Source organism: Zeus faber (genome assembly GCF_960531495.2).
Source record: "Zeus faber genome assembly, chromosome: 1".
Classification (NCBI taxonomy): Eukaryota; Metazoa; Chordata; class Actinopteri; order Zeiformes; family Zeidae; genus Zeus; species Zeus faber.
Window position 1 is genome coordinate 60,250,770 of NC_137193.1, and position 22,743 is coordinate 60,273,512.

The window sequence follows — 22,743 nt, forward strand, 5'->3', positions numbered from 1 at the left end:
GCTGTTTTCAGAAAGCAGCGTGAACTTTGAGGAATTACTTCGTCGAATCACACCCTGTCCTATATTAAAAAAGATAAACCCAAATTGTCTTAAACCATAGCACTGTTTACATGACCGTTAATATCTTTTTCTGTAGACAGCGATATCGCAGTGCGTGGAGGCCTTTTGTCTGACCTGATAACCCCCATCAATCTCCGCAGGTTCAATGCTGTCGTGCGACAGCTGTGGAAAGATCCGGATACCAGCATACCACCTAGCCATGTCGGATGCCTCCATCAGGAACTTCTGTGCACTGCATTGTGTCTTGGCTTACCAGGTATCTCCAAACAAATGCTCACTTTGCTCAACTCTTCCATGGATGGTTACAATGTAGTAGATAAAGTAACAATGTAGGGCTATACCCAACTCAGAATTTTGTCAGTCGAATTGCATTCGGCTGTTCAATGCAAATATTCGACTATTCGGCGGGGTGCTTTTCCTACAGGCGAGATATGCGGCTGCCTCTGGCGCTATCTCTAAGGGCGGTAGAGGAGAGGGAGCGATCTGTCTCCCTCTCCGACAGGACCGGCGATGCGTGCGTAAGAGATGCCTGTGCCATCGATAGGGTGCCCGTGATCGATGCACCAAAACAGTGTGTTATTATTTTAGATGTATGTCCATCTGTCTGACAGACCACGGGTGCCCCGTACAGAGCAGCAGAGTGCACGGACAAAGCTAATTCACTTGCGTGCACAAAGAGGATGTACAGTATGTGGACATTTGCATGCAAGAGCGAAGAAGCAGATAGTGGATTTGGGCATAGTGGCGCGCATGGTCCGGTGATTAAGTTGCGGCTACAGGTTATTACTTGCATTACTATAATTATATTATCTAACAATGTTTTTTAATAATTGTTATACAGAGCTGCCAAGTCTCATGCTTTGACAGTGAGACGCATATCAACCAGTTCACACACTCGCACACCACACCGTGTATTTCTCATGCTGAGAATCAAAAAATGAGTACAATTATTATTAAAATATATATTTTTTTAGTTCTACGCATATATTTCCTCACTCGCGCTTGCTTTGTGCCTGTCACTGTTTGTGTGGTGAGCGGGAGATCCTTTCTCTATGCATATCTGGTGAATTTTCTCGTTGGAGTGGCATAAAGCATTCATACTCTGCGAGCTGGCATAAATGTTCATAGTTTCTCCAAAGTAAGCAAATACAGAGTGTACAGGTATTTCTTGTAATTGAATGAAACAAAATATAAAACGTTGTGTGCAACGGGAACACTTTCTCGGTCACTCTCTGAAACTCACCCCCACCACCAAGCCCTCCGCCAACGACAATAATATTGTGTATCGCGATATTTGGGATGGACTGCATCGCAATATAACATTTTGTATATTGCCCAAGCCTAGTTTCAATGTAATGGATACATTTTCATGTTTCATGTAGTAAATAATGTTACAATATAGTAGATAATGTTTTCATTTAGTAAATAATGTCATTATGTGGTAAATAAAGTTATAATGTAGTTGATGAAGTTAAAAACTAGGAAAAGTTACATTTAATAAATAAAACTGAAAGACTGACTTCATTCTTTACATTTTAGAAGAAGCACTTGGGATGTCTTTGGAATAATGATTTAAAATGTTTTTGTTCTAGTGACTAGTGTGTCTAGTCTAGTAAAAAAAATACTATATAATAACAAATCATGAAACAGGTAATTTTTTGGCCCATCAACTTTTCAATCATTCTTTGTATGGCAGGAGGTACATAACAAGTCCCAGAAACCGGGAAGCGCCACCACCAAAGCGCAAGTCACCTCCACACAGATCCAGACTGCCACCATCATTACGCCCATCTCCACCCCCACAGCTGCCCAGATCCCCGCCTCCACCTCCAGCCCACCGGACACCGCTGTTAAGGGCGCGGTGCCTAAACTGCGCTGCTCCCAGTGCTGCTGCCTCATCACTGGCTATCCAGAGGTCGTCCAGATAAAGGTAGTTTGTTGTTGTTTTAAGATTTTTGTTGAGGCCAACGGCTATCTTTTTTGTTGTTGTTGTTATAAAAAGCAAGTAATGCATATCTGGTAATGTCAGATATGATTATAGCACAAAATGTGAGTCTTAAAATAAGAAGTGTTAAATATATTCATTTTATAGTCATTTTCAGTCTTGACGTCATTGATAAATTCAAACGATTGGGTATAAATCAGTGGTTCTCTGGTTTATTTCATAAGGATAGTGCAGTAATCCACAGTGTTGTGTGCATGTTAAATCATTGCATAATGGCTAAAACCCCTATTGAATTAAAAAAAAATGCTACTGAAACTACAGCAACTTATTTCCAGAGCTTCCAAAATACAGTTTTATCTAAAGGGCCATAAACTGCAACGAGGCCTTATTTAGAACATCGGAAAAATAACACGTCCACCACTGAATTGGACATATACGACGGCGTTCTACTCAAATGTTGGAGGAAATTGAACCATCGGCCCAAATGTTTGTGTTCCGATGTTGAATGCAAATATGTCTCTTCTCCATGAGATGGATGTGTATTTATTACACTGTTATAGGCTTATGCTATGACAGTGACATAAAATGAAGAAAAAGATTTTTAATTGATCATTAATGATTTGTATGACAATCTTTAATGTGACGGAAACACGTGGGAGCTGAGTTTTCCTGCACCTCAACCAAAATCTGGTAGAATAAGCACACCGGAAGCTTCCTTTTCTTCTTTGCAAAACAAGAATCCTTGGTTTAAAATTTTAAAAAGGGGAATAGATTTCCTGTGGTGGTCAGTGATCAGTTGCATGACAAGCAAGGTGTGTGTGTGTGTGTGTGTGTGTGTGTGTGTGTGTGTGTGTGTGTGTGTGTGTGTGTGTGTGTGTGTGTGTGTGTGTGTGTGTGTGTGTGTGTGTGTGTGTGTGTGTGTGTGTGTGTGTAGGACAAGATGGTATTTTTGTGCGGCCTGGACTGCTCAGATGAGTTCAAACGAGTCAACTCGCTGATGAATGTGTGTGAGCACTGTAAGAGCCTGCGGACCTGCAGCGACGTGAAGAGGATCGAGCAGCGCACCTGCTACTTCTGCAGCGAAGGTAAAACTCCACTGGAATGCAGCGGTCTTTGAGCCATTTAAGCCTCAGAAAAAGGTAGAGTCTCCGATCTGTAAATGGCAATCTCTATAGTCACATGTTTGGAATAACAGCAATATCCCATTTTATTCAAAACAACTTTTTCAATTGCTGCAGTACATCCAGAATGTAGCATTGGTTACAGCAGGTTGCCAGCAGGAAGCGGCGCAACTTCCTGTTTCTGGTTTCTTATGTCAGCGCGGATGTAGTCAAAGCGGAAGCGCCAAAGATGAAAAACCAATTATTATTTTTGGCAATCTGAAAATATTGTGAGTTCCTCGCTTTTGAAATCCCTTCTGAAGTAATTGTGTCAAAACTGGATTAGTTTAAAAGATTCCAATGAACAAAAAATAAGCTTTGGGTTAAAAAATGCCAATGTTTTAATTTAAACTTTCTTGCTGCATGACTGCATAAATTGTCTTAAATCTATGTAAATAACATAAAAATATCTTGAAGTCTTCCTGATAATTACAAAACACCCGGCATTCTTGCCCAAACGTCCTCCTTTTTCTCAGGCTGCAAGCTGCTGTACAAGCACGAGCTTACCAAGAAGTGGGGTGACCACTGCCGCTGTTGCGCCTTCTGCTTCTCCATCACCAGCACAGTCGTGAAGGGACAGTTTGGAGGCCAAGAGGAGACCTTCTGCTCGGAGGTCTGCAGGAGCAAGCACGCCATGCTCATGTGCCAGGTACATGGAGGAGGATCGTCAACTCAGGCAAACTGATTTGGGCAACTGGGAACCGTAAATAATAAATCAATACATCCAAATCAATCAAAGGATAACAATTCAGCAATCATTTTGTCAGTCTGGGCAACCAAAAGCTGCTTTTAGTGTCCGGCCCTGAAGAGTGGTGGAACTTTTAATGGCCTTAATCATTTAGAACTAGGAATGATTTACACCCGGGCAAATTCACAGAGCAGTTGCGCCAGCTCAGCCATAAATGTTGCTTTATGTTGCCTATCATGTTCAGGGTTTTTTGACACAGTCATAGAAGACGTGTTAATTCACTTATATATTTTAGCATTGAGGTCATAGGTTTTGCGTTTCTCTCTGTATTTTTGTGGGTAATATTGTCCGACATGGATCTTGACCGTCCATAATGGTGGATTTGGAGAAATGTGACACCCTGGTAAATTATAAATCCTGCAGTTCTGTAACAGGGAGACGACATTTATGTTCTATATACGCACCCCCCTATATACATACCATATACATACATATATACCATTAAATCAGGTATCAAAATAGGTAACTGTTAAGCTGATTTTTTATTTTAGTCATAAAAGGTCATAAAAGACAAAACAATATGAAAGATGATGATAAAGTAATACATTTACATCCTAAACTTTTATTAACATTGATGCGATACCTTGGAAATATTCAAAATTATTTTCTAAATGACTTTTTTGGAAAAATGGACCAAACCAAATGTTGTAAACTACACAAACAATATTTGTGTTGTTTTCATCCCTCTCATGTTAAGCCCTTTATTTAAACTTATTTTTAAATGTATTTGTAATGAATGCTGGGATGCTATGCACAATGATCATTCGGCCCATGATGGCTGTTTCATAGAAACAATTTTAAATATTTAAGATGAAGGAAACAAAGAAAATACAAAATGGGCTTTGCTTTTTATTTTTGTTTCTTTTCTTTTTCAGGCTTCTAAGTGTGAGAGCTGCGGTTTTCAGGGGAAGCTCAATCTGACGCTTCCCTTGCTTGGAAACCCAAAACGCTTCTGCAAGCTGCAGTGCCTGCTGCAGTTCGGCGCCGTCAACACACTAGCGCAGGGCAAGCTGGTCCTCAACAGTACGTCTGAGTCCTTGAATTTATTTTAAACACCTTGCTCACTTGTTCACCATCAAATTCAGACTAATGACAATTTCATCCAGTTCAATCCCTACATTTCCAAAGATTTGGTGATGATTTTATTTTGCCTTTTTTTTGGCCTGTGACAACCAAATTTTCTATTCTAAGGCCCAAAGCTCAAAATCAATTAAGAGTATTACAAATCCCCCACCCTTTGATTATAATGTTTGAGACGGTGCCAATCATTTTATGCGTGGCAATTCACATTTATGCCTTAATTAGGCTAAATAAGAATCTTACCTACTGAACTTTCTAAACTGGAATTGCTGGTCACTGTGCAGATGTTTCACTGTTTCACTGGAACTTGAGAATCACATCAGCTACTTTGGCCATACCACAGAGGTTGGATCTAGAGCTGGGCCGCTGTGAAATTTTTGCTGCCGATCGATGGTCACTCAATAATCAAATTGATCGTCATTATCGTCTCGTCTGGCGGAGAGGTTTTGTTTACGAAAAAGCAGCATAGGTAAAATGTAATTTCCGTATTGACCCGAATAGAAGACATAATAATATAATATTTTTTTCCTGGAAATATGTCTGGAAAAAGTGGTGTCGTCTTATATTTGGGGTCTAGACTTTTAAACGTCTGTACTCTACCATAGAATCAAAAAAAAACAACTTGTGCATTAGGAATAGTGTTGCAATTTCTTTCCTTACACACACAGTACCCTACAACTGTCAAACAAATTTGCTATTGTAGTTGACTGGGAACCCACAATTTTCGCACACGGCTGATCAAAATATATAAATAGATAAATACAATATATTTTTTAAAGCATGCAGGTCTTCTAGCTCCTGTGTGTCTGACTTGTTTGCACTCGCCATAGTTAGACTCAGTCAGATGCGCAATCAGCTTGAGCTAAGCTTAGCATGTTGCTCACGGCTTCCGGGTGGAACTCGTGCTTGTGAAATTTGGTTCCGCATTATGTTCATAAATCTATAGGCTACCCTATGACTGCATGCTACATTATCGTCTACATTATGTCTGGTAGGGTGGTTTCCACGATGTGCTCTGGGAATCTGAGCTGCTTTCCCAGGTCGGCCTTCATCTGCAAGTCCGGCGCAGTACCAAGGAGTCCCACTGCTCCCCTTTGCTGGGGCTTAGGCTTCTTCCCTGCTCGGACGAAAACAATTGCCTGCCTTGCTGGTCAGAGAGGTTTGTTCTGAGTGAGGCTGGTGAAGATGGCTTCTGCTATCGCCTTCAGCACCTGGTCGTGGGGCCAAGTGTAGCGTCCTTCTCCCCGGGCTTTTGGGCAACAGCTGAGGATGTGCTCTAGCGTTCCTCTTCTGAGATACAAGGGACATGATGGTGTGTCAACCTTGCCCCAGCAGAAGAGGTTGGATGGGCTGGGAAAGACATCATGGATGGATGCAATCAGGAACTTGATCCGGTAAGGTTCAACTTGCCAAAGCTCGGACCAGGAGATCTTGCGGTCCACTGCCTGTTCCCATCTCGTCCATGCGCCTTGCTGTCGCATCCCCACAAGCGCCCTCCAATTCCTCCCAGTCCTGACTACGATGCCAGCCTGGGCGACTTTCGGGAGATGAGCCACAGCACTGCTAGGTCTCCTTTCCCTTCTCTTGCCTCTCTGATGGACTGCGTGACCACACCTGTATGCTCGAGGCATCCTGGAACCTTTGGGATTCCACCCTTCTGTACAGAGGTATCCATGTACTCATTCTTCAGGAGGAACTCCGTCAACCTACGGGATAGGATGGCGAAGAACATTTCCCCTCAGCGCTGAGCAGCGAGATGGTTCTGAACTGCTCGATGTTCTTAGCATTCTCCTCCTTCGGAATCCAGACACCTTCTCCAAATCTCCATTGTTTGGCTACCTTTCCCCTCCTCCAGATAACCCTCAGGATCTTCCACAGCCGGTGAAGGAGTCTGGGACACCTCTTGTACACTTTGTAGGGCACTCCACTTGGTCCCGGAGCAGAACTAGCTCTGGCTGCCTTGAAGACCTCCTGAACCTCCTTCCAACTGAGCTCCTTGCTGTTGAAGTCAGTGGTGGGTCCTGGGGGGGTCTATCAAAGGTCTAAAGGGACCTAGGTCTTCCTCCCAAGCAGCATCACTGTAGGTGTTTCGGAGATGGTGGTCGATCTCCTCTTTGGGACAGATGAGGCGGCCGCTTCGTTTCTGCCCAAACAACTGCTTTGTGCCTCCAGATGGGTTTGCGATGAAGGCAAACCGTCTCTTGGCCCTCCCTTTCCCCCACCGTCTGTGCCATTCTGCCCTTCGAAGAGTGGTGAGCTTCTTCCTGAGGATGCAGCAAAGTTTTGATAGTGCACCCCTTTCCTCTTCTCGCGCTTCCTTGTACTGCCGCTTCAGGACCCGCAGCTCCTGCCTTATCTGGCTGATCTTCTCTGCCCTACGGTTGTTCATGTAGGGGGTCTTGGTACCCACCTTCTCCACCGTACCAAACCTCGGCAGCAAGGTGATGAGTTTCCTGTCTGCTTCGCCCTTGGCTGCTGCTTAAGAAAGAAACAGTCTTTATTTGTCACGCAACACATCACACTACAACACATGCTTGCACACACACACACACGCACACGCACATGCTGGCCGGTGAAATGGAGCCTCTGCTTTTGACCCATCCTGGCTTGTCCTTCCTCCGGGGGCACAGCCAGGAGCAGTGGGCAGCATACGTGGACACGCCCGGGGACCAGGTGATAAGTGTCCATCGCTGGTCAGACGATGATGGGTGCATGTTTTTGGTGGGGGTCCTTACTGACGTGAGCACGGGGAGAACATGCAAACTCTACACAGGCTCCTATTTGGGAGATAACCCGCCGGAGCACGGTGCCGACAGCGCCCCAGGCGGGAATCAAACCCAGGACCTTCTTGCTGTGAGGCAGCAGTGCAATGCACTTGCCCTGACGATGTTTGGTTACTCCGCCTGGGTCTGGGGCTACTGGTTCATGGAGGCTCCGAGCACTGTGGGGTGACCCTGGGCCTGACTCCTCCTGCCTCTTACCGGGGGTGATCCCCACGCGCTGTACCAGTTGCTCCTTCTGCAAGCGTTTCATCCTGGCCTGGTGGATCTTCAGGTTCTTGCACACCTTGCCGCAGACACACACTGCAGTCGTTGTCGAAAGTCCGTTTGCACTTGTCGTTAACTGTAGGTCCGTCCTGTTGGGGTGCTCATCCCCCCCCCCTCGGGCACCCCTGGGGGTATAAAATTAGTTTTACAAAAATTAGTCTTGGGGGGGAAAATGGGGGGCCGTTTTATTTTCGGGTCAATACGGTAACAATATTATTTCTTCAAACAGAACAAAGATAAAATACATTTTTATTTTTACGGTGCTAAACAAAATAGGCCATGTTAAAATGAAATAGAACTGACCAGGCATTGCCTGTCCAGGGTGTCTTTCCTACTGGGATAGTTGAATTAGAGTTTGTTTAATTTTCTTGCATTTTCATGCTTTATTTAGTAGTGACAGTGCCGTGAAAGTCGCCTTTTGACATTCTCAGATATTACATGTGAAACACTATAACATCTCAGGATGGTAGTAGATCCTCATTGCCCAAAGGGATTGGGGCAAAATGCGCTTTTCTGGGACAAAAGTTCTTCTGTTAAATATACACACAAGCACACAAACAAAACAATAAAAGAACATTTCTGGCCTGTTTCATTTTCAGTTTACTTTTTCGCGGTTCTGTGCCAAGAAGATTGAAATGGGACATTGCAGACGTGTTGTTGTTTGAGTTTGATCAGTATCCATGTTCATTTGGAGCAGAAATATGTGAAAAACGGTTACAAATTTTCCGAAAGTTGAAGAGCGTTGGTGCGACCTGATTAGTTTGAGGAACGGGGCCGCTCTGTGACATCATCATTCAGAGTTATACAAGTCCAAGCTTCGTCTCTTGGAAGTCATTTGCATGCAGAGCCTTGCGCCTCGTGGACTGCATAGCATTTGCTATGTTTAGTAAGACAACTTGAGCCGATGCTGCATTTGAACGAAGCTCTGAAAACTCGTGGTGTGTTTCACTAAACTCCGAAAATGATAATCGGTGACAGAAGCTGTTTTTGTACCACAGGAAGTTCTAAGAACCTTTGGAGGAAACATTCCTTTCTTTTGTGTTGATTTACGGAACCTCAAAAACCTCTTAATACTTACCTAATGTGCCTAAACTGGACCCTGTGTATTACTGCCTGCAGCTATATTTATTAATAGTTGTAGTGATAGCAGCCTAGTTGTTGTTTTAATTATGATTAGCCTATTATTATGCCGCCTGTAGCTATATTTATTATTACATAGTCTGCTGCAAAAGGGAGATTAAAAACAGCGCTTGCTTTGCAATGTTGCCGGATCAACTCCCAGATGAGCAGAGGACCACGGTAAACTTTAAAGAAAGCACTTCATAGACAGCGCGATTGTTGCAGGGAGAAGTATTGTTGGCTTTGTTCTTGAGGGATCTTTAAGTGTTTAAGCACACATGAAATTATTTATGTATATTTATAGGAAAGATAGATTATACATATTAGAAAAACACATTTTTTTTGTGTTTTGTGTCGATGACTGTCAATCGCCCGATTATGAAATCACCGGCCCAGCCCCGCTGAGATCACATATTTTTACACACATCGTATTTAAATAAAAAGTAGTTAAAAAAAATATGAATATACTAATGTTACAAATGTTGGGCCCATGTGTGGTGGCAAATACAAAGTTCAGAAGGATTCAGATTTAGGTTTTTTTTTGTTTTTTTTTCCTTTTTTTTTTAAATGTTGGTTATCATTTTTAATTTGAGTTGAAGTCTTATTTTCTTGGTTTTGTCTTTTTTGTTCCCGCTCCTTTCCTTTGTTTCCAGCCCCTGGGCCTGGCGGCTCAGAGGCAACCCCCGTCATTGCCAATGTAATTTCCCTCGCCAGTGCTCCTACGAAGCAGCCAAGTACTTCAGTCGCCTTCCAAGGTACACGCACACCACACGCTAACGATCAAATGCCAGTCATAAAGTTAATTACAAACAAAATAATACAGTTAAAGTGGTAATCCATAATATCGATTTTGCCGGCAAAGGTGGACACCACCACCACCATCACTCTAAACAACATATAGAGGAGCACAAATACGCTGAATGGCTAGTTCTTATAAAGTGCCAGCCAAAAAAAAGGTATAAAATGTGGGATTTTATTAAACAAAATAATGTATCAAAGCACAACTAAATGTTGCAAGGTCCACACGTCAAATGGTTTAATGAGTTTAAAACGATTGCAGGAAAAATTGCTGTGATTACCACTCCTGTTATAAGAAAACCTCAACTACAACTTAAACTACAACAGACACAAATACACACACACAGATAAATGGATAGTTTCTCTAAAGCAAATCTCAAAATATGTTCTTGATGAATATCTCATGAATACCAATAATTGAACGATCCTGTTACTTTACTGTAACAGTCTTATACACAGCATTTAGCTAATCCACAACCTCGTGAACCTTTACGACCATGTCGTTGTTTCTCCATTAAAAGTCTCAAGCTTTAGGAACGGTCTCCACAGAGTGTTGTCTGTATATTATGAAGAGGCTCAGTACACTGCATGCTCCTCATGTTTCTTCAGTGGTGTTGTACGCCAAGTTTTATGAGATATTATCAGCCCCTACTTGCTTATGTGAGCATTTTAAGTTGTTTTTGCCTCCTTGTGTGGGTGGAGATTTTTATTTATTATTTAACGGAGGCAGGAAAAGTGCGTTTTCAGAAATAATCTGTCTGCATGTGGACAAAGCATGAGTCCTGTGTCACGGTAAAGAGATAACATTTTCAGAAATCAATAATCTGTTCTGAACTTCTTTAGGTTCTATGCCAAACATCCACAGGAAGCTCCTCGGAAACGTGAGTATCTTGCTTTTGACACAGTTGACCACTCTGTCCTCCTTAGTAGGCTAAAGTGATGGGTGGGTATAATTGGGACTGCTCTTGACTGGTTTACCTCCTACTTGTCAGACAGGAGTCTTTCTGTGGCTGTTGATGACTGTCTTCTCATCTGCTCCGCTGACTTGTGGCGTGCCCCAAGGTTCAATCCCTGGCCCTATTCTTTTATACCTGTATATGCTCCCCCTTGGTCTCCTTATTAGTAATTTTAAGGGTATTTCTTATCACTGTTATGCGGACGATAAACAGCTGTACTTCTCATTCAAATCAATTTAACCGTGGCGGGCTCTCCACCTGCTTTCTAAGACTGCTTAACAGCCATCAAGGACTGGGTGTCATATAACTTCCTCCAGCTTAACCCCTCAGGTCTTCTGACCAAGGCCTTCTCACTATGCCTCAAAATATCAGGAGCAGGCCCTGTGGACAGCAACTGAAAACATACATGTTTACTCTGGCATTTAACTTGTCTGCCTGTGTTCCTCTTAACATTGTTTTTTATTCAATTTCTTTTATTCCCTTTTTGTTCCTTTTGTTTGTTTTTGTGCTATTGATTCACATTAAAGTAATTAATTAATAACTGTAAATGATTAATTCCTAAATGTCTGTAAATGACTTTGAGCTGCAAATATGTATAAAAGGTGCTATGCAAATAAAAAATTGTATTATTTATTTATTTGTTTGTTTAATTAAGTTTTGGGTTTTTTTCTTTTATGGTTGAGGTCTCATATATTTATGTTTTTACCATCAGGCAAGTACTCAGACGGACGCGGCGTCTCCACGGGTCCTGAAGAACAAGGCTCTGCTGTGCCGCCCCATGGTCATCAACAAGGGGCTGATGTGCAAACCCAACACCGTGCACACAGAGACACAGACAGGTGAGGTTTTCAATTCATTCGAAAAGAGGAAATTAAATGGACTTAAATTTTAACTTCGTTTTTTTAACACACTTCTGTCCAGTGGTTGGTATTGGTGATGCAATCTGACCTCTGATCTTTGTTAATATCACTTTGTCATTAATCATTTTATAGGACCTTTATCCCTCAATTATAAAATAATTATAATAATTATAATTCAGTCTTTGCAACCAAAAGCTGATGCATGGTTGCAAACTTGGCAACCTCTTGCCACAACAGGATTACATATAAAAGAATAAATGTGTTTAAAACACACACACACACACACACACACACACACACACACACACACACACACACACACACACACACACAGGATTAAGAATGTTTCTTTTATTTGTTTGTTTGTTTCCCTCTGTAGACCCTGAACCCCCCAACGTGCTCATCCTTCCTGTCCCAGTGCCGGTCTTCCTCCCAGTGCCCATGAGCATGTACAGCCAGTTCTGCCCCAAGCCCGTGACCCTGCCTGTACCGGTACGTTCAAACCGCACCCCGTCACGGCTCCAAATTGTTGAATTTGCAGTGGCTTTTCTCAAAAGTTACAATGCAAATCACAACTATATTGACTTTGTAATATAAAAGTGTGTTTGTTTTGGCAAGAGAAGAGAATAACAGCAGCATTGATCGTCAGTTTATTTTTTGTTTTCATTTTGACAAGCAGTTTACCCCAACTCGTGTAAAACAAATAGTATAGAAATAGTTTTTGACCTGACCTCATTATTTCAGGAGGTCACCATAATTTGTATTTGTTTTACATTTCGAAGATGATAATCATAATCGTAATAACAATCATAAATATAGCTGCAGGCAGCAAAACCAGGTCAATTATCGACAAGCAATTACAAAATTTCAAGTTCCCATGGAATGTAGCATCAGTTTGTGTTGTCGCTCGTCTTAACATCAGCATTACTACTTTAACAGGTTACAATTTTCTGAGTTTCCACTGAATGCAGCATCAACTAACATAATGAAGCGGTGACGCAAGTTTTGCAAGTACTGGTAACACGCAGAATTACTAATACAAGCTGATACACTATTTACGTGTTATGACTTTATTCTAAAAGTTAGAAGGAATCTGTCTACTTCCTTTAGTCCACAGAGTCCTGCCTCGCGGTGTCTCTGTGGAAGGAAATCTCTCCCTGGTGAAGTTCCCATCAACACGGTTCCATTCAAACAGAATAAACAATGTCCCTCAGAGACACTTCATCAACTTTTTAAACTTTTGGGACTAAAATAAAACTGACGCGGTTCGGACCCGTTGCTCTGGAGCTGCAATCGAACTCCATGTGTGACGACACAAACATGGAATATGTTTTGGACTGTTTTCGACTCTTTCAGTCTGTGTGTTAAGACTGGCTCGAATGCCCCAAAATAAGGAGGGACACGATACCATAAATCAAAGTGCTTTACATTAAAGAAGGCAAATAAAAGCAAAATGCATTTACAAAGTCGAATAATAAAAATAAAAAAAATCTAAATTAAATTAATTTAAAAAAAGGGTTAGAATTAGCAAATCTTGGATTTTACTTTTGATGACTTGTTTTTACCTGCATTGTCTTTCCTCCTAATTACCATTTATTTCTCATAAACTTCCTAGACACAGATACAAATGAACATTCACCATGGATTTCTTCTACTCTTGGCTAAATATCTCAATCACACTGTCTCTTTTCCTACATCCCACCTCTTACCTCTAAATAAATAAAAATATATTTAAACTCTTTAAATCAGAGGTGCCCACTCTTTTTCGGCTTGCAAGCTTCTTTTAAATGACCAGGTCAAAATGATCTACCTGCACTTTAAAAATTCTAAATATATTTATTTATATACAGTATATACTGAGTATACTTTATATATACAATATATGTTGGCGTACCTTGCATCACTGTATGAACCCTTACAGCACAATACAATTAAATACATTTATGGTCACTACCTTACTCTGATGACTTGCACTGAATGGAGTCGGACAGGGTTGCATAGTCCAGACAGTAGCTGCTGGTAGCCAGCCTCAAGCATGCTTCCAAATGATCATTAGTCATGGTGGAACGGTATTTGGACTTAATAATCTTCATGTGGGAAAAGGCTGACTCGCATAAATAAGTAGAGCCGAATAATGCAGTCAAGGAAGTTGCACATTTCCTCATGATTGGGTACTTTTCCTCCGCGAGTAAGTTCCAAAACTGTCCATGAGCCCTGGACTTGAGCTCAATGTCAGCCTGTAGTGTTAGCATCTCATCCTCCGCTGCAGACGAGTTCAGGTGAAACAGTGTTGCAATTTTTGATGCGAGTGAATCAACTTCAATATCTTCCCTTTAATGGGAAGCACATAATTGTAGTGATTGGCTCAAGTAGAGCAGTAGAGAAGTCTTGAAACTGTTTGTCAAAGTCTGACAGACAGTTTTCAATCTGCTCTGTGTAACGCGCACTGTCAAGTTGCGCACACGCCTTCCCTTGGGTCTCCAGCTCTGATCCGAGGTTTTGAAAGTTCCCCAAATCATGGTGCTGCAGCTTTGAGGACAGAAGTTGAGTTTTTCGTTTGAAAGCATTAACCAAACTGATCATTTTGACCACGGTTTGGTTATTTCTTTTCAGCTCTCAGTTCAGCTCATTCAACATGTTGGTCAGATCGGTTAAAAGTATATATTTTTTTGAATGGCGCGCGATCTACCCACACTAACTTTGGGATCTACCGGTCGATTACGATCGACATACTGGGCACCCCTGCTCTAAATAGACTAATTGAAGGCTGATCTGAAAAAGTCTTTAGCATTGCTTGAAAAGCCCGTCGATAGTCACCAGTCGGCTCGGATAGCAGGAGATTTTGCTCACGTTACTATGGTAACATGCGGCTCCTCGCAGCTTCCCGTGCCCATGTTCCTCCCCGTGGCGCTGGAGAGTGCAGAGCGCATCATGGAGACCATCCAGGAGATCAAGGAGAAGATCCCCGCCGACCCATTGGAGGCCGACCTCATCCTCATGGCCGAGATTGTGGCCGAGCAGGATGAGAAGAAAGCTGAGCCCGCGGCCAAAGACCCCAACAAAGAGAGAGACGGACTCGACCTGCTGAACGGTTGGTGAAGTAGACCCCCAACTTTACCATGAGATACAAAGCGGGTCATGATACCATTCTATATCTATATATGGACATTTTATACACATTGAGAATCGTTGCCAACTTCTCAGTTTCACTACCTGAGGTGCGTGACCAAAATGTTTCATGGATGAATATTTCAGTTTAATGCCAACATTTTTAAATTCCCATTTATTCTCGTGTTAACAAGATGAACATAACCTTACTGTACTTACCTTATTGTATGGACCTATTTTAATAAAATAGAAAATATGTTCATAGAAAATTTGAAATAAAATACTCTTAACACAATGTGTAAAATATTTTTTTTGTGTTTTAATTTTTTGACTAGTGTTATAAATAAATATAAATATAATAAATATAAATATATATAATATATATATATAATATATAATATATAATATATATATATATATATATTTATTTCAGCTATAAATAGCTGAAATTAATATATTTGACTTTAATTTCAGCAGTATTCTATAGGCACAGCAAGTTTATTTGTATACCACATTTCAACAACGAGGCAATTGGAAGTGCTTAACGTAAAACATAAAAAGCATGAAGACAAAGTGCCAAGAAACACATAAGAGTATGTCAAATGCATAAAGCTAAAAAAAAACCCAGAATGCATGAAGTTAAAAAATAGAATACATAGAGCGCAGTGTAAGAAATTAATCGAAGAAACCTTGCTTTACTCTCTATAAACATTTATTTTGCTTATTCCCAGAACAGCCTTTTGCCTTCTCAAGGTGATATCTTGGACCCAGAGAACTGCTCTGCAGATCTTTCAGTTATCTGATATTGCTGTTTGAGATCTGCCAAAAAGTTATAATACAGTGAGCACTAAGCCACTAGCATTCACATTTCAACAAGGCAATTCAAAGTGCTGTAAATGAAATATCAGAAGCATCAAGACAAAGTGTAAAAGAAACACATTGTAAAAGGAAGATCACATTATAAAGTTAAGAAATGTAATGCATAGAATGCATAAAATCGAGTCATAAAAGTGAAAGTGCAAGAAATTAATATTTGATTTCGTAAAAGGCAGCGGCAAACAGAAAAAACGATGCCAAATTTTGTATAGCAAACCATACCAAAGTCAATGAAGAACTTGCTGTCTCAATAAACAAATAGCTCTTGGGAACCTTGCTTTAATTTTTATTATAAGACGTTTTTTCTTCAAAATAAAAGTTCTCTCATCATTTGATTGTTTTATTATAAGAATAGTTTGATTTGAAAGACGTGACATTGATGGGAACTATCTCATTATTACTCTGTCTCGCTCTCTCTCCCAGACTACATCAGTAGCTACAGTGGAGACCTGGACGTGGAGGATCCGGACGGCCTCCTGGGGAACTGGAGCGATCCCTGTTCGGGCTCCGGGCTCACGTCTCCCAGTCAACCATACGCCTCCGAGAAGCTCCCCCCAATCCTCGACGTCCGGGCGGGGAAGCCTAACACGACGCCGCCCCCGATGGACATCGAGGCCGACTTCCCTGTCGGTACGACAACTTTTAGCCGCGTCCCCAAATCGTTCAGTCATTTCCCATATTGCAACGTGGTGGAGTCGACGCAGAATGGGTTGGTGACAAGAAAACAAACCTGTTATCCAACACCATTTGTACCTTTTATTTGCAGCCCAATCCTTTCCTCCAAACCTTTCCACATGCATTTTGGGTAATTTGTAGTGGACGATGTCATGCATTGATATTCTATTCTGCGATTTGGAATGTCCTACTAAATGGCTGATTGATAGGGACAACATACTTAGACAAAGACCAACCACCAGCATTTATGAGGTAAGAAAATTAGCTTGGAATTTGATTATTTTCAATGAAGTTGTCACAATTGTTGGATTTGCTTCCTGTAGTGAAGCAAAGGCGTCAAAGTTTCATGTCGAGTTCACCATCGGTGAACCACGACCCACAAAATGGCAAGGTGTATTTTTGGTTAAATAATGGTGTGATGGATTTTTGTTGTTCCGAACTTGCCATCTGTCATGCTGACCAGTCCCTTCTGACGCATCATGGAGTCTCTCGCTGCCGATCCCTGGCGTGACCCAGCCTGATTCTTGCGCCGACGGGCCGTCTGACGGTTCTAGTCTTGTTTTTGTTCTTTGCCAGAAACTCTGGAGAACATGGCGCGGTTGAGACAGCTCGGCGCCTTCCCCAATCCCACACCGACCAGACGGCGGCAAGCTCCAAGAAAAGCCCAGGAGAAGAAACGGGTAAATAATAACAGACATCTATGGCTTCACTGGGAACAGGGACTTTCTCCCCGGGGTGGGTGGGAAAAGAGCAAAAGATATGGAATTCACAATTTAGGAATAATAGCGACGAGAATTTATGTACCTGTTGCTACTGCAAAACAATTCAAAATTGTTATTTGCTTTTAGCTGAAAACATCATTAAAACGTCTCAAAGATTCTTGCAGGTGCCTGCAAAAACCCTAGTGGCTCAACCAGATAAGCAGGTGTACCAAGCGTGCAACATCCAGCCTGGGGTAACTAGCTGCGTGTCCCTCTCTCATCCCCCATTTCTTGTCTCTCTCCACTGTTTTCTACAAAAAAATGAGCTGCCTGGAAAATGTAAAAAAAAAATAATAATAATAAAAGTAATCCTCTTCGTAATTGAAGTAAAGCCTGGAGTTAAAGATGGCAAAATACCACTTCTTCTTTTCAGGTGCTGAAATACCATTACAAATCAAATGTCTTTTTTAGGCTTAGCTATTTTTATCGATGCTCTTGGCTTAAGATGGCCATTTAAAAGTTATTTTTAAAACTGCTAAAGAACCCAATAACTTACAGGAAGAAATAGATTCACAAGATGAATACCAAACCACTACTTTGTTTTAATCAGTTAAAACACCTCCACAAAAATGATAATGGAAAAAATAAATGAAATAACATGTACATTTGTGGAGAATTTGAAAATGAACACAAAAAAATACACTTCTGTTATCATGTGGCCTACTTCACTTCACCTTATGCTATGTCGCAAAAGCGCTTCTGTGATATTTCAGGCTAGACTTGTTTGAAAATCCCTTTTAAGACACCACCCATTTGTTATTTTGTTATTATTTTTAAGTATTTATTTGCAGTTTGTGGTTGTTTTTTTTGTCTGAATGTATTATATTTTATATCATAGGTTTTTAGGGCATACAATAGATTAGAACATATAGTCATGGGCTTTGTTCCAATTTTATATTTGAACTTACCTGTCACAGGGATTTTTAAACCAATCATATTCCTGAAATCATCCAAGACCTCTCAACCCCCTCCTGTGTTCTCTGGCGTCCCTCTCTGGGGTCTGACCCATAGGTTGGGAATCTCAGTGTTGGAGGATACAATTGTGACTTTTACCGATCTTGATAACCTGGTTGCTGTTGCTCACGTCCTCTGTTTTCCGGTCGCTCGCCCGCCTCAGGGCCGCCACTCACGGCGCTCTGCTGAGCCGGAGGCAACGGCGCATTCCAAGGAGGCGCCAGCCTGTGCCCCACCCATACTGCAGAGTAAATATGGAACCGACGCCTGGAAGAGATGGACCCAGTGGAGGAAAAGCCAGCCGCACCTTGAGACACCGAGGATCGCCTGTGAGTTGCCGCATAGGCCCTGTTTCCATGACGAGAGAAGGATAAATATCTAGTAACAGACTAATAAATATTGTACAGTGTATGAGCGCTGGGCTGATATACCATAATAAATATCGTGATATGAGTTGCGATATTGTCTGGGATTTTGGTCCTCGTCACATCGTGATATGGTTAAATGTCTTTAATGAGCATAAGACTGTTCTAGATGTTCCAATCTGTGGCCACAATATCCACATTGCTAATTGTTGTTTACTTTGTGTGTAAATGTTATGTAAGCACCAATAGTGATGCTAAATTAATAATAATAATTAATAATGTTAAATTAGGGATTCCAAAGTATGCCTTCTGATCGATTGGATTGGCTGCCTTTGAACTTCTTGTCGGGGAAAGGCGGACCGCGCCACCACCAACAGTGTCAAACAGCACATACAGTAAATGGCTGTTTCTTTTCTTAAGTCCCTGTATCAGATATTGGATTTTTTTCAAACAAAGTAGTTTCACGGATAATCACTTTCATTTACTATATCAGATGTTCATCAAGGAGGTATATCTTTAAGTACAGACTTGACTCCTCTCGGTTTTGCGGAACGACCTTCCATTCCTTCAAAATGCTCCTGCGTGCGAAGTGGAGGAGCGTGTGAAAACCACACCTCTTTGTGTCTGTGTTCTCAGCTCGTCCCATCGAGCTGAAGGAGGATGTTCTGCGCTGCAGCACGGCCGAGTTGAGCTACGGCCTCTGCCACTTCATCACCGAAGTCAAACGACCCAACGGCGAATCCTACGCCCCCGACAGCCTCTTCTACCTCTGCCTGGGCATCCAGCAGGTCTTATACACACTTGGAGTTAATTTGCATTTGAGTTCAAAAGTATTCGGAAAAACGTGTTGTTGAATGCATCGTTGAGCTTTTGTCCAAAGTTTACAATAAGTTACATTTGGCTCCGTTGAATATGATGTACTGTATATGATGATCCTGACTGATAATCAGTGGTCTGTTATTTCTGAATGATGACTGAAATGTTAATAATGCCATGGGTTGCTATGGGGGACCACTTCTCCCCCTGGTTTCAAGCCCCTCGTTTCATGCAATATTGACCACATTGTTGTTGACCAATTTACTTAGTGGAAGCTCGTAAACTAGGCATGCGAGTTATCAACTCATTTTAAATCTAAAAATTTATTCCTTCTCAAGGTATTCATTTATTTATTAAGTGGCCATATAATAGGCGGGATAAATAACCACCTTCAGACTAGAAATGTCCTGATCACCCCTGTCAGGGGTTATTTTTCCGATAATGACCGGCTGGATGTTCATTATCTCTGACTGTGGGCCCAGTCTCACTGTTTTTCCTGGTGTCTTGCTGCAGCACCTGCTGGAGAACGGCCGTGTGGAGAACATCTTCACCGATGCGTTCTATGGAAAGTTCTCCATGGAGATCACCAGGCTCCTGAAGGACTTCAAACCCTCCATAACGCTCAGCGGTGAGAAGTCCTTCACTTTCCCTTCTGCCGGTTCCCATACTCTGTTTCTGTCTCAGCCTCAGTCATATCGTCCTGATTCTGAATTGTTGAGCTTTATGGCACATTGCCAATTTTTCTTATTTTTGTAGTTTTATATTTTTATAGTGTATTTTTAAGTTTATTTTTATTGTTCATTTTTAGGTTAATTAATTTCAGTTTTTTTTTTTTATCTCACACTTAAATTTATTGGAAAATTTACATTGTTTATTTTTAGGCATATCTTTTGGTTTATTGTTAGTTCAGTTCTTTGTTTATTGTCAATTTAAAAGTAAACTGTATTTTGCAAAATTTTTTGTTCTTTTGGTTTATTTTCTGTTTTCTATGTTTTTTTCTATCTTCTACTTAAATTTATTGCCAAATTTCAATTGTTCATTATTTATTTTTAGTTTTTTTGTTAGTTTATTAGTAGTTTAATAAATGGGCTAAAAGTGTCTAGAACACGACAACTGATGGACCAACAAACGCGGTTGAGATCTCGTTAGAATTGGAATGCCTCAGAAATCTCATGGTTCAAATTTGATCCATATCGATCTACATTTATGGGTATGGTATATGGGGATGGTAGCTCAGGAGGTAGAGCTGGTCGTCTAGTAATCTAAATGTTGCTGGTTCGATCCCAGGCTCCTCCTGCTAGCATGCTGTAGTGTCCTTGAGCAAGACACTTAACCCCTAATTGCTCCTGATGGCTGCGTCCGTCGGTGATTGAAAAATGTAAGTCGCTTTGGATAAAAGCGTCTGCTTATTGTAATGTAATGTACATTTGGTGCAGGGACTAGTGAAAAACCAAAGTAATTTCAACGGAAATAGCCAAACGTTTATGCATCGCCGATATGCCAAGGTTCTAAAACTTCCGTCAGGTGGTGGAACGAGATGAGGTTGTGGACACTTTGTAATATCATCATTCAATTTGTTCTATATGTGCACGTTGTGGCTCCGGACGTCCATTCGCATCGTGCAAGCTGCCGGGTGTGGACTCCATTGTGCTGTAGTGGTTACAAACTGTGTGTGTACTGTAGGTGTCTGTGTATCATCTTATACACAGACAAGTATTGGGCTTTTCAATTCATATTTTATCTCTATTTATATATATATGTTTGTTGTGTCCCACCTTACTTTGTGGGATTTGAGAAAGTCTTAAGATACAAACTGAAGGAGTCCATGATGTGTTTCATGGTCTCGAAACGCATTGCAAAACTGGGACCCGGAAAAGTATAAATAATCACAGAAAGTCTTTATTACGGTGAGTTATAACAATGAGAAGTTCTGGTTTCAGGCAAACATGTACAGTTGTTTTAAAGACAGAGGGTTGCGCTGTGTAGACCGCATAGTGGTTGCTCCACGAGAGAGCAACCATGAGATGACAGACCGGGGGGAGCCCATGCTCTGTTCAAAGAAAGCTCTGAAAATCATGCTGCGTTTCAGAGAACCTGGGAAACTGTAATACATACCAAACACGACTAAACTGGAACCAGTGTATCGCTGCCTGCAGCTATTTTTTAATTGTTATTATCAATTTTAAGGTCTACTGTATTTAGCCAAATTTTGTTTTTGGCAATTTTTCTCTTCATTTTAGGTTTATTGGTTTATATTAGGTTTATTGTTCATCATTTGGTTGATTGTATATTGCCAGTTTTTTTTTTTATCTTGAATTGTTTATCTTGGTATCTCGGTGTATTTTTTATTATATATATTTTCCAAATATTCTATGCTCTAGTTAATTCTAAAGTTTATTGCAGAATGTCAATTTTATCTTTTTCTATTTTTATTATTTTATTATCGATCTGAAATAAATATCTCTCTATCCCTCCACTCCTAGGGTATGTCCACTCGAGGGTGGAGGAGGAGTACCTGTGGGACTGCAAGCAGCTGGGCGCCTACTCTCCCATCGTGCTGCTCAACACGCTGCTTTTCTTCTGCTCCAAGTACCTGGGCTTCACCACGGTGGAGCAGCACCGTCAGCTCTCCTTCGCACACTTCATGCGCTGCACCAAGTTGACACACAGCAACACCCGCCTCAACTTCCTGCGCTTCTACCCCCCACTGATAGACGATCCCGAGCCTGACACAGGTACCTCCCCGAGAATTTGATTTGTAATATAAAAGGGCTGAGTGTACGGCGGGACCTCCATAGTCCATTCAATATAGATTCAACGACACAATGGCTTGGCTGGGGTACGAGGTATAGGGTTGTCTGGCAACTGGAGGGCTAGTGGTTCCATCCTCGGCTCCTTCTGGATTATTTACCGAGGTCTACCGAGGACACCTAACCTCTAAAGGCTGGATTCTGCTTCTTCATCTGCACGTCAGCCAACATGCAGGGGTGTTGATCGGAGACGTCTGCGTGGCTGTTTGCTTTTGTACTTTGTATATAACGTTACGTGTCCACTGGCAGGCAGTGTCACATTTCGTAAACCACAATGTCCAGAAAACATGGCATGTCACATCTGCATGTCACGCTTCTATCTGCGAACCTGCCACCTGACGGAAGTTGACAATTCAATGAATCAACGTGTTTGCGAACCTCTGCGATCTTCGGTTTCTCCTAACACCCTTTGTTGCTGTGTGCCTACGCAGAAGCACAAACCAGACTTAACCCCTAAGAGCTCCCGACGAGCCGGTCGTATTCTGAATGCTGTGTGAATGTGAGGCGTGACTAGGGCTGCCCCCTGAAAGGTGGCAAGTCGAATAATCAGTCGGAAGAAAACCCATCAATCTACTGAGATTCCTCTATTCGAGCAGGTGTTGGTT

The 22,743-nt window shown here is 41.6% G+C and overlaps 1 protein-coding gene across 1 annotated transcript in view; it reads left to right on the forward strand.

Annotated features, from left to right (window-relative positions):
- zmym4.1 (zinc finger MYM-type containing 4, tandem duplicate 1) overlaps positions 1–22,743 on the forward strand; it is a gene marked incomplete at its 3' end in the record, with an annotated part of 53,699 nt that overhangs the window by 25,708 nt on the left and 5,248 nt on the right. The window contains exons 9-24 of the mRNA XM_079998125.1: positions 201–316; positions 1,757–1,990; positions 2,940–3,090; positions 3,642–3,814; positions 4,789–4,936; positions 9,813–9,914; positions 10,801–10,838; positions 11,626–11,752; positions 12,153–12,265; positions 14,654–14,864; positions 16,181–16,387; positions 17,009–17,112; positions 18,311–18,476; positions 19,149–19,300; positions 19,842–19,956; positions 21,812–22,063. Of these exons, the coding sequence (XP_079854251.1) occupies positions 201–316; positions 1,757–1,990; positions 2,940–3,090; positions 3,642–3,814; positions 4,789–4,936; positions 9,813–9,914; positions 10,801–10,838; positions 11,626–11,752; positions 12,153–12,265; positions 14,654–14,864; positions 16,181–16,387; positions 17,009–17,112; positions 18,311–18,476; positions 19,149–19,300; positions 19,842–19,956; positions 21,812–22,063 (2,409 nt within the window). The remainder of the gene's footprint in view (positions 1–200; positions 317–1,756; positions 1,991–2,939; positions 3,091–3,641; positions 3,815–4,788; positions 4,937–9,812; positions 9,915–10,800; positions 10,839–11,625; positions 11,753–12,152; positions 12,266–14,653; positions 14,865–16,180; positions 16,388–17,008; positions 17,113–18,310; positions 18,477–19,148; positions 19,301–19,841; positions 19,957–21,811; positions 22,064–22,743) is intronic.